The sequence below is a fragment of the Silurus aristotelis genome, assembly GCF_946808225.1.
Source record: "Silurus aristotelis genome assembly, chromosome: 17".
NCBI classification, from domain to species: domain Eukaryota; kingdom Metazoa; phylum Chordata; class Actinopteri; order Siluriformes; family Siluridae; genus Silurus; species Silurus aristotelis.
Genome location: NC_139590.1, coordinates 21,384,092 through 21,403,071, shown reverse-complemented (window position 1 = coordinate 21,403,071; position 18,980 = coordinate 21,384,092). Strand labels below are relative to the sequence as shown.

The 18,980-nt window shown below is 35.6% G+C and overlaps 2 protein-coding genes across 4 annotated transcripts in view; one reads left to right on the top strand and one right to left on the bottom strand.

Moving 5' to 3' along the window:
• srp72 (signal recognition particle 72) overlaps positions 1-18,980 on the top strand; it is a 36,398-nt gene that overhangs the window by 8,312 nt on the left and 9,106 nt on the right. The gene's annotated exons all lie outside the window — the stretch shown is intronic.
• LOC310740050 (uncharacterized protein) lies at positions 4,280-15,626 on the bottom strand. 3 transcript variants are annotated; one of them, XM_083566456.1, is made up of 6 exons: positions 15,520-15,626; positions 9,507-9,651; positions 8,880-9,203; positions 6,981-7,085; positions 6,354-6,434; positions 4,280-6,082 (listed from the first exon to the last, which is right to left on the bottom strand). In XM_083566456.1, the coding sequence occupies exons 2-6, from the start codon at positions 9,553-9,555 to the stop codon at positions 5,907-5,909; spliced, it is 735 nt and encodes a 244-aa protein (XP_083422582.1). In that variant the 5' UTR covers positions 9,556-9,651; positions 15,520-15,626; the 3' UTR covers positions 4,280-5,906. The 3 variants fall into 3 exon arrangements, with proteins under 3 accessions (XP_083422582.1, XP_083422583.1, XP_083422581.1); XM_083566457.1 differs by lacking the exon at positions 15,520-15,626 and having other exon boundaries at positions 6,360-6,434; positions 9,507-9,892; XM_083566455.1 differs by lacking the exon at positions 15,520-15,626 and having other exon boundaries at positions 9,507-9,887.

Sequence of the window (18,980 nt, the reverse complement as noted above, 5' to 3'; positions counted from 1 at the left end):
TGGCTGTGAATGTGCTCAGCAGTTGCTGTTCTTCTTCCTTCCAGCTGCTGTACTTCTTGCCAGACAGCAGCAATTGCATTCTAAAATGACTTCATTCTTGGAATTTAAAATATAAATATGGTTTCCAATGAAAAAAATTAGATTTGCTTTAAGGTGTGTTGGGATGTAGGGGGACTAATCATCTAGACCAACTTTAAGTGCGGGATCACCTAGCTGCCGAAGTTTCTAAGTAAAAATGCAGCACTTTTAATGGGGAAGTCTGCACCATAGTGGTTTAACTGTTATCTCTGAGGAGATATGTTTTGTTTCCCTCATGCTTCTTGTTCTATAAACATCTCACAGCTGTCTGGCCATTTTGGTTAAATCACTGTCACAAAAGCTGTGCCGTAATAAAAATCCATGATGTCTGATATAATTATATTACTATTTATCATAATATCAAATAGATACCTAAAATGACTATTTCTTGGTTTTCATCTCGTAGACTCATCACCCAATTCTTTAACAAACACTTAATTTGAGTTTAATTTAACTGAATGATTTTTTTTTTTCATGTCGCAAAAAAACGTTACATGGGTCACACAGTAACACATCAATCTCATCTTTTGTCTCTTCTTTTCAACTGGAGACCACGTGAAGGTGGTGAAACTGAACCTTCTTAAGTCTAAATCCATGAGGTTCTAGGTTAGGGTTAAACTCAAGAACGATGAAGATGGATTTGTACTGTAATTAATAGAAACAAACTGCTACAATGGCTTAAGACTACAATTTCCACGAACACATTAGTCTTTACATTTAAGCATTCATCAGAGAACAGTTCATTACCACAACAATGATGGAACTGTAGTGAATGGAAAGTCAGTGTCACCCAAAAGAGGATGTGTTCCCTTTTGAGGATCACAAGGTTCCTTCTAAGGTTTCTTCCTCATACCATCTCAGATAATTTTTCCTTGCCACTATCACCACTGGCTCACTCATAGGGGTAAATGTAAAGGGGATAATTTATGAATGTAATATTTATGTTTGTAATCTATTTAATTTTGTAAAGCTGCTTTGGGACATTGTCTATTGTTGAAAAAAAGTAAAAAAAAATTTATTGAATTCAATTTGCATTACAGCTCAAAGGGGTAAATAAGAACATCCACATTTTCAACAGCAACTATTCATCCAGCTTTAGGTTGCATTTAACTTAAGTATAATAGGGATATTATCTAGGTGGCCACCACAAATCATATCTCATGCATTGTGATACAGTATGAAGGAGGTGAGGGACTTGAAGAGGAAATTTTGATGAACCTGTGGTCATTCTCAGTTGTTAGTTGGACCCTAATTATAAGTTATAAGTATAGCAAATGCTAATAGATGCTTCTGGTTTTTTAAAGTATAATATTTGCAGTTGGTGTTCCTTTAGACAATGAAAATTGTTTTTGTATGATCTGTTAGAAAAGGATGAATCATTTGGAAAAGTTTCCTAAGGAGCTAACTTTAGCCGGAAAGACACACGGGGGGGTCTCCTTCAGATGTTATCTTCTCATTTGGACCTCCGGTCTTATCATAAGCTAAAGTTCGGGACAGGGAGCTGAACAAAGACAAGGTTGTAATTAAGATGGGTTCTCTAAGGCAGGAGTGGACCTTTTCTTGACTCTTCAGGCTCAAACTTATTAGATTATTGGCCAAAGATTAGATTCCCTGTTTTCATGTTTATAAGTACACTCTTGTTTATTGTTCTTTCTCTTTGCACATTGTACTGTATATTATACAGTAGGTTTACTGGTTGGCACTATGTTGTGTTTTGTGTATCTGTCCTACACTGTTGTTTGTTTGTATTTTCTTGCATTGTTTGCACACGATGCACTTTCTGTGGCGAGGATACTTAATTTAATCCTTAGCGTTGTGTTCGGATTATTTAGCTCTATGCTGGTTGATGTCGCTCTATGTTGTTTTATGTAGCACCAGGGTTCTGGAAGAACGTTGCCTCATTTCTCATATATGGTTCATTAAAGAAAAGAAAATTCTGGCTAGTTCATCGATAGGCAATAACAGATCTCTGTTGCTGAGCATAATGTGCTTTTGGACTGATGTCAAGTATGTTAATATGCATGGCCTCATAAGTATATTATAAGAGAGTACTCAACACTTTCAGTGAGGAAGTCTGTGCCATTTACGGACCAACGCTTACATGCTCTATAAACATTTCACAACTCCCTAACTAATTTTTATGCCCATCACAGTTAAGAAAGCTAGACTGCGGGACACACACTATGATGCCTGATGTCATATCACTATTTATTACTTTACCACATATGTAATTGATAGGTGACTGCTTTCTTTTCTGGGAGGCAAACCTAAATGGTGGCCACCAGTTGTCTTTAACTTTTTAGTTCCATCATGCATACTTCTAGTTTAAGGCAATAGTTTTTTCCCTAAGCCACTTAGCTAATTTCAGATAAAAAACTCAGTTACTTGAAAAAAAAAAAAGTAGGATCCCTAGCAATGAATGTTTCTGCAAAAACTGTGTTTGTATAACATCCATCAAAATGCAAGTAATTTCTCTATGCAACCACATTATTATTATAATTTTTTTTTTTTTCCAACCCAAAGGTATATCTATCACCTTTTAATATACTTTCAATAAGAAAGGCTAGCCATACACTGAATAGAACCGTTTTAAACCTGTGAAGTTGTGATTCTATTATTGGTGATGTCATTCAGACTTTAAGATATCTGTCTATCACCCGCAATCAGGGGGATGCTTTACGTTCTCTTTTCCTCTTTCTCTGACTGGCAAAAAGCCATTTGTCCCATTATCTATTGTACCCAATAACAACCCAGTCAGACAGTGATACTTGTAACAGACATTTGAAGACATGAAGAAGAGACTTTTCAATGGAAGAATGTCTGAAAACAAAAATATGTGCTGTATTTTAATTTATTTACTAAATTGAGAACTTTCGGCTTGCATATGCAATGTATTTCCTCAAGTTAAAACCCTAATCTGTCAACAGGGATAAGATCACCTCCATCCTGAACACTGGTGCCTCACAGGGCTGTGTCCTAAGCCCACTCCTGAATTCCCTGTTTACCCAATAGTGTTCAGGAATGACATAAAATGATAGATAAATAAATAAGCATCAGTGGTGGAACAGCCTACAAAGAGAAGGTGGAACTGCAAGTGATCTGAGAATAGCCTGTGCCTCAATGTCAGCAAGACTTAACTGTTCTAAGAAGTGTACCAGAAAGATAAAAGCTTTATGTTTGTAAAAAATAAAAATAAAAACACTTTTGGATTCTCTCAGGCTTTTCAGAAAAGCCCAAAGCATCATTGAAGCAGTTTTGACTCTCATAAAGCATAAATGACATGTAAAGATGCATCATAACATCATAAGAAGCCTTTAGTTCCTTTATATGTTGTTTTAGTGTCATCTAGTTTCTAGTGTGACCATTTCTGCATTTGTATCAACAACTTCAATGCAATTTTTTTTTTTTATGAAGAGTAGTTATGTCTCCATTTCCCATGCTTCTGAGTAACTAACGGGTCCCATTTGTTGTCATTGCGCTACAAATCATAGAAACGTACACTCTGCGAAATTTACCAAGACATCTATGAATATCAGTTGACATGATGGTTTATATGGCAGGTAACTTTTCCATGCTGGATTTTTGTCCAAGTGGAGTGTGGTACTGCTTCCATACGGCAGTTGAGGTGCAGAGTCTCGATATGGAGGTCATTAGAAAAGCAATACAGTACACTTTTCTGGCTTCAGGAATAAGCAGTTGTTTCAAGAAATGACCCTTATTAAATATTACAGGCTCATTGCTGATTGGACGCAGAACACGTCTATTACAAGAACATTGATGAAAACGTCTTTATCAATATCTGAATTCCCCTGATAAAATACAAATGAATAAAAGTGTCAGACTCTTTCTCGGAAACGATTAACGCACATACAAATATAAAGTTATTTCATGTAATAAGAGGATGGGAACCCGAAACAGTACCATGAAATCATCATTTAGTCCAACACAAAAAGGTCATTAAAAAAACGCGGTCATAAAAAAAAGTTTACTTGACATGTATACACAAATGAATGAGGTGGTAGATAAATGGTTCAGACTTTGGGTTGCTGTTTGGAAGGTCAGGTATTCAAACCTCAGCAAAGATGGGGGTTAGGGTTAAGGTTAGCCCACTGTTGGGCAAACATTCTTTGTAAAGATAGTTTTCCCATGCCACTGTCACCACTGGCTCATTCATTAGGAATAAACATACAATTATACAAAACAAACTTATATATTCTTTTATTACAACTTTATCTCTGTAAAGCTGCATTGAGATAATGTCCATTGTTAAGTGCTTTATAAATAAACGTATTGAATATGCAACAAATTAACAAATTACATTTACTTCAGAAATATATATTTTAATGCAAGTAGTAATAAATACAATTAAAGAAAATTTTAATCCTAAAAAACGGCGGGTGGGGAATGATTGTAATGATGATAATCATCTAATGAACCTTTTTCTCTTGCACAACCAAGCACTGCAATTGCTCTTTAACTTCACAAGTTGCAATATGTATTATGACAAAGAAAAATGTTTAATATCTTATCATTTCCCAGACCATCCTCCAATGAGACTCCTTCACTGACTTTGCTAATACTGTAAAATAGCACTGCCTTATTTAGGGAAGATGCAATAAATGCTTTTCGGAGTTACATATAGGTTTTTTAAGTGTTTAATTCATTAAGACAATAAAATTCTTTTTGAAAATACAAGCCACTTAATGTAAAAAATTATTCATTCATATGTACATGTTAGTTGCTTAAAAAAAAAAAATCAAGGAAATTTAGGTTCAAAATATAGTGCTATACATAAGCTATATGTATGTCAATAGATATAAAATAATAAAGTTATAAATTCCAAAATTTGTACAAATGTAATTTTTTTTTTACAAAGCTGTGATTTCTTAAAGCCTTTAAGCCATTATTAAAAACACAAAGAATCCAGCAACATCCAAATCAATGCCAGAAGCTAAAAAAAAAATCCACTTAAGGCTAAACAATATTAGATAATTATATAATTATAGAATGTTTTTGTTAATTTTCTGTCAAAAATTATAATAATAATCAGAACAGTACCTTGTGAACTGCCCAGGAAGCAGCAGCTGTGTCACAAGTTCACTTTTGCAAGCTTCCTTTCTTTCTGATTCAGCTTAACAATACTCATTTAAGTCCAAAAGATGAAATGGATCCATTTCGATCCAATCACAAATAAATAAAAAAATAATTAATTCACACAAGTATTATATTCGAAAATAAAGATTATCCTGTTGGTATGTAGGTATTCACAGGCAAGATGGAAAAAACAGACTTATAAACAGTGATGAGGTTAAAGGTTAATACATTTTCATTAAAAAAATTATATACAGTTTCATGGTGAACAAAACGAGTTACTTCATTCCAGTTAATACAATGGACTCAGTGGCAACAAAATGACATTTCAGAAGGAAAAATTTATAAATGCGTTCATTCGTGTTAAGTAATCACTTTATGTGTATACAGCACTCTGTATCAAATTTGAGGTGGATATGGAGTATATATCAGTCTCTCTGCTTATCACACACTTACACAAATATACAACTCCACACAAACTGGGCTCAGGACAACAAGACTAACCTCTGGGCCACTTTGTAGCCTTAAAATAATTCAGTAATTGCATAATCGGGTACTGTAATCATTTACCAGTCAGTAAAATGCTGTGTTGCAAGAGATCTGAGTGTATGGGTGGAACGTCCCTAACTGCTTCTTCCTCTATCAGAATGATCTTGCAAAAAAAACAAAAAGTAATGGATAGAAAAAAAGCATAAGTACATCAACAATACTGATAAATGAAACAGAGATTGTATCCCTCATGGACCATATTGGATCTGTGAGTACACACACTTGTCTTGCTCATTGGAAATCTCGTTTTTTTCTTCTGAAGGAGTGTTAAACATCAGTTCGGTGTAGGGCACTTCCTCCTCTCTCTTCTCCTGGTTCCTCTGGCTGGGATAAGTGTTCTTCACGTCCTTGTTCGGAGCTTGGGCTGGACCACAAAACAACACAAGAAATCAACGATGATCTCTTTTTTGCTTGTGCACAGCATTAAGCAGGGTTTCAGTTGAAAATATAAAAAAGGGTCTAAGTGCCTCATATACACTATATCCCAACTTTTCCAGCCATACGTGGATCAAACTGTTATCATAAAGTTGGAGGCACACAATTGTGTAGAAGGTCTTTGGAGGCAGGAGCATGAAATTTTATTTGGATTAATCCAATGCATATGTCAATAAAGTGTGTAAGTAACAAAGTCTTACCTTCACTTGGGTTTGTCTCTGTCCTTTTCGGGGGTAAATGTATGACCTGTGTGTAAATGTCCTTGCCTTTCTGAGTAGGCTCTATTACCAAAACACACACACACACACACACACACACACACACACACACACACACACACACACACACACACACACACACACACACACATACACATCTTATCTTATATTAAACTCCAAAGAGTTACAAAAAATCTATAAACCAACTACTTATGAACACCACTCACTGACCACTTTAATAGAATCACCTGTACACCTGCTGTAGCCAATCATTTGGCAAAGAACAATGCTTTAATAAATGCACTTTATGTTGACTGCTGGGTTTAAAAACCCCAGATCAGCAGTTTTTTAAATCTTCAGCCTAGCACCAGCAATTATGCGATGGTTACTAGGATCACAATTTTTCCACCCATTGTGATGTCTGAACATTATCTAAAACTCCTTTATTGTCCTGTTTTTGGATGATTATATCTGCTACATGACTAGCAGATTGATTAGCTACATGATAGTGCAGGTGTTTCTAGTAAAAAACAGGCCAATTAGAGTACATGAATTCATTAATCTTCCCTTATTCAAAAAGTTAAAACAATAAAAACGTAACCTTCTGACCTTGTTTGTTTCTCAGGCGATGTCTCTTCTTGTACACAAAGAACACTAAGACTGCTAGTACAATGAGACTCGCACAAACCGAGCTCAGGATAACCAGAGTTAAATCTACAGGAAAACAGGGTTGTAAAACAGAAAACATTCATTTTTTGTCATGCAAGAAAAGTTAGCTTTAATGGAGTAATGAGAAATTCAAATTTTTATATTAAAAAAAATAATTAACGCCAGTGATTACAAAAAATTATCGGAGCATACCAAAATAAGATTATTATGTTGACAAAGGATTACTACACAGTAGTTCCTCTCTGATTCACTAACACATTATTCTCTCTTATGTCTGACCTTTATATCAACCACAAGGTTGCCTTTGTATATATAATATACTGTTTCAGTACAGGGCTTTTGGTACACGTGTACCAAATGAAATCATTTTTTTGTGTAAAACATATTTACAATGTAAGTTCTCTCACGAAAATTTTAAGTGGCAGATCGCAAGTTAGTTTAGTTTCCACCTCGCACTTTCTTTGCATTGTCACTGTGGTTAATTGCACTTTAATGTCACAAAAAAAAAAAAGAATGTTTTGCATTTCCTTCCATTAACTGTACCAAAATTGAACTGAACCTTGACTTAAAATTCGAAGTATGGAGCGAAACATCTCTAGGTTACGAACGTAACCCTAGTTCCCAGAGGGAACGAGACGCTGCGTCGTAACGCATTTTGTGTACTGTCAAACCACAAATTTTATATATATATATATATATATATATATATATATATATATATATATATATATATATATATATATATATATAGTTTATATTGTGTATATTATATACTAATAAAATTATTAATTTTTAAGAGAAGTGGTGAGTTCAAATAAGATTTCCTGCTGAAGCTAAGCAGACATTGTGCTTGCATCACATGCATAATGACTCACCAGGACATGGACAAAGATCAATGAAATTGTTGTTACAGCAGATTACATTTTTGGTGTTTTTCTTTTTTTTATTCAATATGTGTTCTGTTTATGTTACACATTGTTGATACTTTAGAGAGGATCAGGTCACTAGTTTCCCTGGTTGTATGTCATATTGGGTTTTTAGGCTGAATGTTTGATGACTGGAAGCTTGAATATTTATATTTTCACTGTATAATGGTTTCTACCAGATAATCTGATCAGGCTGTATAGCATGTACTAGGATCACTGAACATCTAAATATAAATTCAGCATATTTGTGGCACCATGCAAGTGGAGTTTTAATAGAACGTGTCACCAGAAAAAATTATTGTAAAAGATAAAACACCTGTGAGTAATTTCCATTACGAGTGTTCTCAGCTTTTTGTAAGATGCTGAAAGGATAAAAAGACAACGAGAGTCTTGAGCCTCTATTTACAAACCAGTGCTCAGCAATGCCCCATATGCCACAATATTGCTTGTTTCAATTAATAATAAATCAATAGAAAAAGAGAAATAAAAACCTAATGAGTATACAAGCATATAAGCCACATGTATTTAGACATAACTACTGTAGCATGCAGTTATAGGAAAATAATCAACAATTGGAAAGTGATTGTTACCACCTTAAGGGATTTGATTCACATTTTTTTATTTATCTATAATCACATTTAATGATCTGCAAAACAATTCACAAAAGCAGCTACATACATCCTCACCATGCTTTGTTTTATATGTCTCTAATAATTACTAATTTTTTAATTAAAATAAAGCTGACAGTTTTTAACTTTTTTTAGATTGTATTGAGCATCTACCATACATGTCCCTGTGACTATGACAGCTGGAACTAGCGTATGATCCAATACAAATTCAAACAAACAGATAAAGTTAAATTGCATTTTAAAAATGTAAAAGATTTATGTGATTAGAGTTTGTGTGGTCCTACCTTTCATGTATATCTGGAGAGTATATTTGCCTGTTGAAGTTCCTCCTGTATCAAAGGTTTCTAAAGTGTATGTTCCAGAGTCGCTCCACTCTGCACTGCTTAGTATCATAGTATTAATCTCTTTATCAAACAGCCATCTCGAGGGATTTGGTGTTGGTGTGTTTGTGTTTGTGTTTTTTCTAAATCTTAAAATGGCACGATTTCCAATGAGTAGGTTAAACCTATACACCGGAGGGATTTCCAGGTGAACTTGTTGTCCCCAAGCTACATAGCATGTATCATTTTCAGTAAATCTACAGAAAACACGATCCTCAGACTGCAAACCTACAGAGGAAAATGAAGCATTTTGTTAATAGTAATAATATTGCAAATTAGCCAAAATGTGAAGTTAATAACAAAATAAATAAATAAAAGAAAAACAGAAAAAAAAAAAAAAAAAAAAAATAATCCAGTCCTAGGAGGGAACTAGAGGTAACTGCATATCAAAAAGATCATGGAAGACCATCGTGGAAAAAATTGTGTACTAACCTACTAAAACTGCAATTGCTTTGTTTTCTTTTATTGAATTATAGCACTTTAGAGAGTATTATATAAATTTAATAAATCATATTTCTGGAGGAAACCTACCTGAAGCAGCACCATAGAACATCAGCAAGAACCCGAATACGGTCAGCATTTTGTCCTCGGTAATTCCAAATAAAAAAATTTTTAAAAACCTTCAACAAACCAAGAAAAAAAGTACATGGCGGTGAAGCTTTCAGGAGATAGAGATCTTCACACTAAGACCCACACACGTACACACACACACACACAAACAGATTTAGCTTTGAGGAACAGCGCACACAGAGTCAAGCCCTGAGAAACAATTTAACGTTACAAAAAAACATTCTTCTGTTAGACATAAAAAAACGGAAGTAAGGCAATTTGTTACAATGGCTTACTTCCTGTTATGTTTACTTAACAAAATAGACAGAATAGTGCAACTGGTTTCAGTTTCCTTCCAAACAAATTGTAATTTGAGGTCAAATTTATTTCTAAAATCTATAATAAGTGAGTCAACAACATAAGATTTTGTATATTATATCATATACATATATATCAACATATGTGTAAAAAAATACAATGTTTCTGAGTACTTAAAAAATAATATAACTGGATGATTGCATTTTTAAACATTAATTGTTGTGTAACAGTGAGACAAGTTAGTTTCTGATATCAGTACCTATCATATCTAGCTGACATAAATAGAAAAAAGCAAACTCAGTGAGTATGCTTATAGAAAGTTTCACTGAATCAATGATTATAGTTATTTCTTTCTTAAAGATTTCACAATGGTATGTTTGCTTTTCTAATAAAACCGAAGAAAACCACTCCAAACTCAGCCCCAGACACTCATTCCCTATGTGTATGGATGAATATTCAATGAAGTATAAAAGAAAAAACTTTCTCTGTTCCCTGGTGTCTAAGTGAGTTAATTGTGCAAAGTAGTTAATAATGATAAATCACTCTTTTACAGTCGACAGTAGAAAAGATCGTTTTCAAGCTCGAACTAAAAAAAAATTTTAGTTATAGGAAAAGAAATCGATTTTACATTGGAAAACATGCATTTAACACAAAGCAAAAATCAATAGCATGAGCATAATTCATTCACATTCAAAAAAGTCGGTCCCACTCCAAGGATTTTGAAGAAAAGCAGCCAAACTGCTGCGTGTTTTGGCTTTGCTTCACAAAGCACCTCGGAGAGGAAAAAAAACACAACCCACAAACACTACAATTTCAGCAAAAACCTCTCAAATAAATTGAATGAATCTGACAAGAAACATAACCATAAAAAAAAGTGTACATAATCAATTTTAGGACTTATAAAATTTAATTACAGCACTTACCTTATACAAAATACAAACATCTATGATTACCAGCCAAGCACAGGTACTGCATATGAGAAGGACAAGCTTTCACTTGCCCTACCTCCTCTTCCTGGGTGCATGTGGTCATGGCCACACAAAGAACTGTTGTTTGTTGGCACAATTCTACATGTAGGGAAGGACCTACTCTTGAGGCCTGTGTACAGGTGGCAATTAAAAAAAAAAAAACCCTTCAACTTATCCCCTACAGATAGACACTCCTGTCCAATCAACTCCAATCAAAGCCACAACCACCATATATAATTATTTGCTCTGTCCGCAAATCCTTACAAGGTAATGGGACACTGCTCACTGTCCTGCTTCTACGCCATGGCTCGATAGCTTGTATCTATCTCTAAAACCAAAGGCTTGTTTTCATGTCTGCATAATCAAAAACATTACCAGCCTCATCTGTAATGTCTGAAAACTCCTCACACCGTGTCCCAGAAACAGGCAAACAGCAAACGTATGGTTTTACCTTTTCTTATATTATCACCAATGCTTAGAAGCAAAGCATGAAGCGAAATAGCTAGCTTGGCAAAACCAGGAAAACACCAACATGACTACTATTCCATACTTCAGCACCATGCAATTCCGTCTGGACTACGGCTCATTGAATCAACGTCACCATACGACAAGAAAATGACCGAAATATACCTCCAAGCTCTGTAACAGTCGACTGTTATCTATGATGGAACTGCCTACCCAGTCATTGCACCTAAATCCTATTGAACTGCTCTGGGATGAACTGGATCACTAGGTTAGAACGAAATCTCTGACTAGTAAAAAACAAGTTAAAATTAAACATGTTTAATAAGAGGCATGGCAAAGCATTTCAGCTGAATTTTTGGAGAAACAAACTGTCCGGATGCCAGGAGTGTGTAAAGCTGTAAAAGGAAGTATTTTTTTTTATGCAAATAAAGTGGAACATCTGTACATTTATAGATTTGTTTGGTCAAAGTAAATTTTCATACCACTTTAACACAGTCACTTTAACTTGGGATTGGCAAAGCACAGGGTCACTTTATGGAACCAAATACTAGCACATGGATACTCTAAGGACAAATTACACACATTTTTTTTTTATTTGTTATTCTGTCAATATCTGTCATCCAGCCCCTTCTGTGCAATTTGTGTGTATATATAGATATAAATATCATTTTTCATGAGCTAAACTCAAAGATCTAAGACTTTTTCTATATACACAAAAGGCCTATTTCTCTCAAATATTGTTCACAAGTCTGTCTGTGTTAGTGAGCACTTCTCCTTTGCCAAGATAATCCACCCACGTCACAGGTGTGTCATATCAAAATGCTGATTAGACAGTATGATTATTGTACAGATGTGCTTTAGGTTGGCCACAATAAAAGACCACTCTAAAATGTGGTTTTATCACACAGCACGATGCCACAGATGTCACATTTTGAGTCAGCGTACAATTGGCATGCTCACTGTAGGAATGTCCAGCAGAGCGGTTGAATTGAATGTTAATTTCTCTAACATAAGCCGTCTCCAACGGCGTTTCAGAGAATTTGGCAGTATGTCCAACCAGCCTCACAACTGCAGACCACGTGTAACCACACCAGCCCGCACCAGCTTTTATAATTTTGTTCAGTGTATTTTCTAGTGTGTGTGTATATATTATATATACATATATATTGCTCCTAACATTATTTTCATACTTTTTAGCTATACTTATAATTTTAATATACTTATATTTTATACTTTATTTTATTTCAATTTGAATTTAAATACCAGACCATGACCTAGTTTGTTGCATAGAAACAAAAGGAACATGCACGTGTCTCTCAAAAGCCACAAAGGACTAGGTGTTTCCTAATTTGTTGACAGGCACAGTATGTGCAATAAATAATGTATATAATTATAAATATTAATAATGGCATCTTGAGAAGACCAAACCTACCCATGGTGGCTCCAAGGAAAATCTCAAGTATCCCAAAGCTGACGTGTATTCTCATTTTTCTTTTTCAGAGAACCGTCTTTACTATCTACTAGCTTGAGATGTCGCTCATGAGCGACCAGCAACTATAATAGCAAGCTCATTTTACATCTGAGTGTAAAGGAAGTACCAAAGAAACATTGATAACCACAAATTTCCCGAACTTATAACTGAACGAGGAGGGGGTGGACATAACGCTGGGGATACGCTGTTATAAATAGCCATTTCTGTTATGAGTTTCGCAACCGCAATTAGCTGTTGTGTAAACTTCTCTCAACAACCCCAATTTCCAAACTTTTATCCAAGGTATCCAATGTAGAAAACACTGAGACTAAGAAAAAGTAAATAGTAGTTAGAGGCTAAGAAGTAGGTACACTATCAAACAAACAAATTGCACGGTCATTGCACAGATTAAATTGTTGTTATTGCACAGTTTTAAATCAGTATTAACAATGTGTATTACGGTGTTTGTTTCTACAGTAAAGTCTAATAGCTACAGGGAGAAAAGACCGTATCGGTGTTGCTCCCTCAGACACTTAGGATCTAGCAGTGATTTAGTTATTCCCAATAGTCTAATCTCTTCATTCCATAGCTTTTCTCCTGGTTGTGCTGCTTCCAGGAGTGTATATATATATATGTTAGAGTTTCTATCCAATCATATTTCAATCATCATGTTTTGCCTGGGTCAAAGAAATCTGCCATCCAGCAGGCATACGATAATGTCAGCATTTTCACGTCTTTGATTTGATAATAAGAGCACGCTAGCCAGAGCTCTGAAACCGCATCTGTAGCTAACTGCATTTATAGTGTTTTTTTTAATCAACAATGACTAGAAGAGGAGAAGAAATCGATTTGGTCACAGATACACTTAAAGGACATTTACAAGACATTTGAAAACAGTTTTTTCAAGAACTATTAATACTTAAGCATTTTCTTGTCCGTAATTTGCCTTGATTTCAAATCCCAAGGAAACAAAAATCCCAGGGTGGACAGTATTATTGTCATGTTATGAGGTTAATATTTATGCTTAATGCTTCATTTTTATTCATGAAGTTGTTGTATGTCCTGACTAATGCATCACTTTTATTATAGAAGTGCTCAAAAGCCCCAGAAAAGAACATGATGTGAACGGGATTTCAGGTGTCGCACACCAAGTGGTACACAGGCTTGTTAAACTGAATGAATCTAAGTCCTTTTAAACTGTGGCTGTTAGTGAGTGTGTAATTGGAAAAAGGTGATTAATTAGTAAGAGGATGATTGTGAGGGTGTGCTTTTTTGCTTTTGCTTTTTCCTCTGCAAAGTCACACACTTTGCACAATTGACAGGCCAATCATTTATGTGTACAAAAGAAAAATACTAAAACATTCAAAAACATTTCAATGAAAGAAAAAAGTAGCACTTGAGTAATTACGAATATTTTCTCTCTTAACCATCTTTTATTTAAGCTTCTGTATTTCTGTTGGTTCAGGGTGGATGAATTGCTGGCATGAAGGAGATCAACTTCTTATGAAATCTTCTTCCTAAAGAGCTTCCTGATCTGTAGGAGAAAATGACACTTGGGTGATCACTGCACTTAAATCACAAGACATTTAGACATTACATGTGTTTTACTTTAAGGCATATTTAGTTGAATAAGGACTCATGTTCATGTACACAAGTATTAAAGTCTTACTCATAATTATTCTCTGTTTCCTGGAGATTCTGGTGTATAAATTTGCTCCCACTAACAGCGACAACAGGATGATCATTTCAAAGAGCCATAAAGACACAAACACCCTGAAATCTGAAAGAGAGAGAGTTTGAGTTTTTCATATCAACTTTATTTATTCATAAAAGCAACTTCACTTAATACGTTTAAGTGAAACATAAACCCACCACATTTTAAAAAACATTAGTAAAGGACAACATTCCATCTATTACAATGCAAATTACTTCTAGATAAAGTTAAATTGCATTTTAAAAATGTAAAAGATTTATGTGATTAGAGTGTGTGTGGTCCTACCTTTCATGTATATCTGGAGAGTATATTTGCCTGTTGAAGTTCCTCCTGCATCAACGGTTTCTTAAGTGTATGTTCCAGAGTCGCTCCACTCTGCACTGCTTAGTATCATAGTATTAGTCTCTTTATCAAACAGCCATCTCGAGGGATTTGGTGTTGGTGTGTTTGTGTTTTTTCTAAATCTTAAAATGGCACGATTTCCAATAAGTAGGTTAAACCTATACACCGGAGGGATTTCCAGGTGAACTTGTTGTCCCCGAGCTACATAGCATGTATCATTTTCAGTAAATCTACAGAAAACACGATCCTCAGACTGCAAACCTACAGAGGAAAATGAAGCATTTTGTTAATAGTAATAATATTTTTTTTACTTGCAAATTAGCCAAAATGTGAAGTTATTAACAAAATAAATAAATAAAAGAAAAACAGAATAAAAAAGAATAAGAATTAATCCAGCCCTAGGAGGGAACTAGAGGTAACTGCATATCAAAAAGATAATGGAAGACCATCGTGGAAAAAATTGTGTACTAACCTACTAAAACTGCAATTGCTTTGTTTTCTTTTATTGAATTATAGCACTTTAGAGAGTATTATATAGAATTAATAAATCATATTTCTGGAGGAAACCTACCTGAAGCAGCACCATAGAACATCAGCAAGAACCCGAATACGGTCAGCATTTTGTCCTCGGTAATTCCAAAGAAGAAACCTAAAAACCGTCAAAGTTCAACAAACCAAGAAATTCACACTCAGACTCCCCCCAACACACACACACACACACACACACACACACACAAACAAACAAACAAACAGATTTAGCTTTGAGGAACAGCGCACACAGAGTCAAGCCCTGAGAAACAATTTAACGTTACAAAAAAACATTCTTCTGTTAGACGTAAAAAAAAAAAAAAATAAAAAAAAAAGGAAGTAAGGCAATTTGTTGCAATGGCTTACTTCCTGTTATGTTTACTTAACAAAATAGACAGAATGGTGCACTTGGTTTCAGTTTCCTACCAATTATTTATGTCTAATTTATTTCTAAAATCTATAATCAGTGAGTCAATAACTAGAATTTTGATATTATATGCATATATATATCACAATAGGTGTCCAAAAATACAATGTTTCTGAGTACTTAAAAAATAATACAACTGGATAAGACTCAATAAGTTGCCTTAAAGTGGATATTTTTGTACTGTAAAGCAGTATTTTACCATCAAATGTTTGCCAAGTCATGCTTGTATTTTTAAACATTAAGTGATGTGTAACAGTGAGTTAGTTCCTGATATCAGTACCTTTCATATCTAGCCATGGGCCTAAATCCCCTGGGGGGGGGTGTCCCCCCCAAAAAAAATATTATTTAAAAAAATCGCACTCTCTATTATATGTATTCTCTATTATATGAAAAAACCTAAAAACATACAAAGATCAACAAACCACGAAAATTGGTACACGGCGAAGCTTTTCAGTAGATGGAGATCTTTACACTCAGACCCCCACACACAAACAAACAGATTTAGCTCCAAGGAACAGCAAACACAGGGTCAAGCCCTGAAAAACAACTTTACAAAAAACATTCTTCTATTAGACATAAAACAACGAAGTAAGTAATTTTGTTGCAATGGCTTCCTGTTATACTTAACAAAATAGACAGAATAGTGCAATTGGTTTTAGTCACCTTACAAACAAATTGTAAGTCCCTGATATCAGTACCTATCATATCTAGCTGACATAAATAGACAAAAGCAAACTCAGTGAGTATGCTTACAGAAAGTTTCACTGTATTAATGATTATAGGTCTTTCTTTCTTAACGATTTCATAATAGTATGTTCTAATAAAACCGAAGAAAACCATCCCAAACTCCCTAGACACTCATTCCCTATGTTTATGGATGAATATTCAATTAAATGGAAGAGATCGAAAGAACTTTTTCTGTTCCCTGGTGTCTGAGTGAATTCTTCCCCTACATTGAAGCTTTCATTCTGCATTGGTCTTTTCCTGAAGCCTAAAAACAGTAAAATGATCTACTGTTTTTAAGAGTTTCAAAAATTTGCAAAGTAGTTAATGATGCTAAATCAATCTTTCACGATTGACGGTAGAAACGATTGTCTTCAAGCTCGAACTGAAAGAAAATGCTAACTGTAGGAAAACAGAAAATGTATTAATACAAATATAGCAACAAAGAAATCGATTTTACAGTGAAAAAAAATGCATTTACTCACCAAATTACCCTCAGATTTACGTGCCTCATTCAAACGACATCTGCCTCTTCAGAATTCCTACATTCTGCAGGAGTGGCTCAAGCTTGAATCCCGGTGTCAAGACTATGAGAACTAAAATCAGGGGAAAGCGAACAGACATAAGATCTCCAAGACAACTAAGACCTAGCCCGGTAGCAAATCCCAGACTCGCTTCTGTCCTGCATGTAGCTGACCAAACCCCATGAGCAGCTACTCCGGTGCCGACGCCCTAACATCAGCCCAAGCCAGCACAGGGATATCAACAGAACAGAGTTCTGTGTTCCGAACATTACTTAAGCCAGTGTACCACTTTCCAGGCGTTTGGTACAGAGCAGATGAGCAAATGGATCAAAAACATCAAGCGTTGTTGGAAATGTGGACGATGTGGAAGTTTGTACCCTAAAGAAGCCCTGTCGTCTGTGCAGTGGGAAACATCTTCAAATCCTTCATGAGGTTAATGGCCGACCTGTCTAGTGAGTTCTATCAACAAAATCTAGACAGGCCAGAAGGTTCCAAGCGTGTTCTGCTGAAAGTGATCCTTGTTGTATTACAACAGCAATCAAGCCATGAACACTTATGCAGTACTCGATGACGGATCCAAAAGGACTATGCTACTCCCAGCTGCAGTTAAGAAACTAGAGCAACAGGGACAGTAGGAAGATTTAACATTAAGAACTATTCGACAAGATATCAAGAAACTCAGTGGGGCAGCAGTTTCCATTAGAGTCCGCTCTAAATCGCAGCCCCAACAGAGTTACTGGATCCAGAATGCCTTTACCTCTGAGCACTCTTATCCCATTGCCACACTCCAGCAGAGATACAAACACCTAAAGGACATTCCTTTACAACCCATTGATAAAGTACAACCCCTCTTTTTAATAGAAGCACAGCTTATAACACCTATTGAGCCTGTACACCTTGGGCCCCCTGGAGGTCCAGCAGCGAACAGAACTAGATTAGGTTGGACATTACAAGGCCCAGCATGCTTTCTGCAGCAACAGCCCATCCTCAGCAATGTTTACATATCTCTATCACTCCTCAAATGAAAGAACTATACCAGAATGTAGAGAGACTCTGGCAAGGTGATACTATTCCACACAGGAATGAGAGAGTAGTCACGCGATCAAAGCAGGATCGAGTGGCAATGGATTTACTACAAACCAGAACGACCAGGGTGATGGTAAATGGAGTGAATCGCTACGCAACTCCCCTTTTGAGAAAAGCTAATATTCCACAACTCTGCACCCCTAAGGACTCCGTCATGCATTACTTCAAACTGAATCAGAGTGGCCAATTCTGCTATCCCTTAAAACCCCTGAAGATAAAGTGGAAAGGAACGTTAGTGCATTCCGTGGTGTCACACAAACATCAGATTCCTTAGATCCCAGTGAGTACAGTTCCTGGACAGACCTTGTTGAAGCCACAGTTCAGCCAAAGTGGATTAAATCAATCTAGTTTACCTACAGCTAAGGACTATGTGACAGCAGAATATCTCCTTTTCCGTAACATTCAACGAGACAACTTTCCAAAGGAATACGGAGGACGCCTACCTCGTGCCGAAGGCCAGGAACTCCAGACAGTTCAACCTCATTATCCTAGACCAGGGGTGGGCAATTAATTTTTACAAGGGGCCACATGAGAAACCTGAATTGTGTCAGAGGGCCACACCAACAATAATATTTTAGGGATACACCGAAATGAAAATTAAGTGCGTTCTTCTCATATTTAGAAGGCAATCGGGGTGTTTGGATTTCAGGTGATAAATTAAACCCGACTTGGATAAACTCTTTACAGATACACCCCCTCTTGAAATTTCAGCATTGCATGTTTTGCAAATCACTATCCGCACACCGCAGACATGTTGGCTCTTATCCAGATAACCGTGTGCTGCTGCGCTTTTTTATTGCGTCATTACAATTGTGTTTCTGCCGTGTTGTTTTGGTAATTTAGGTATTTCGGCCGAAAATTTTCGGTGCATCCCTGTAATTTATGATTGG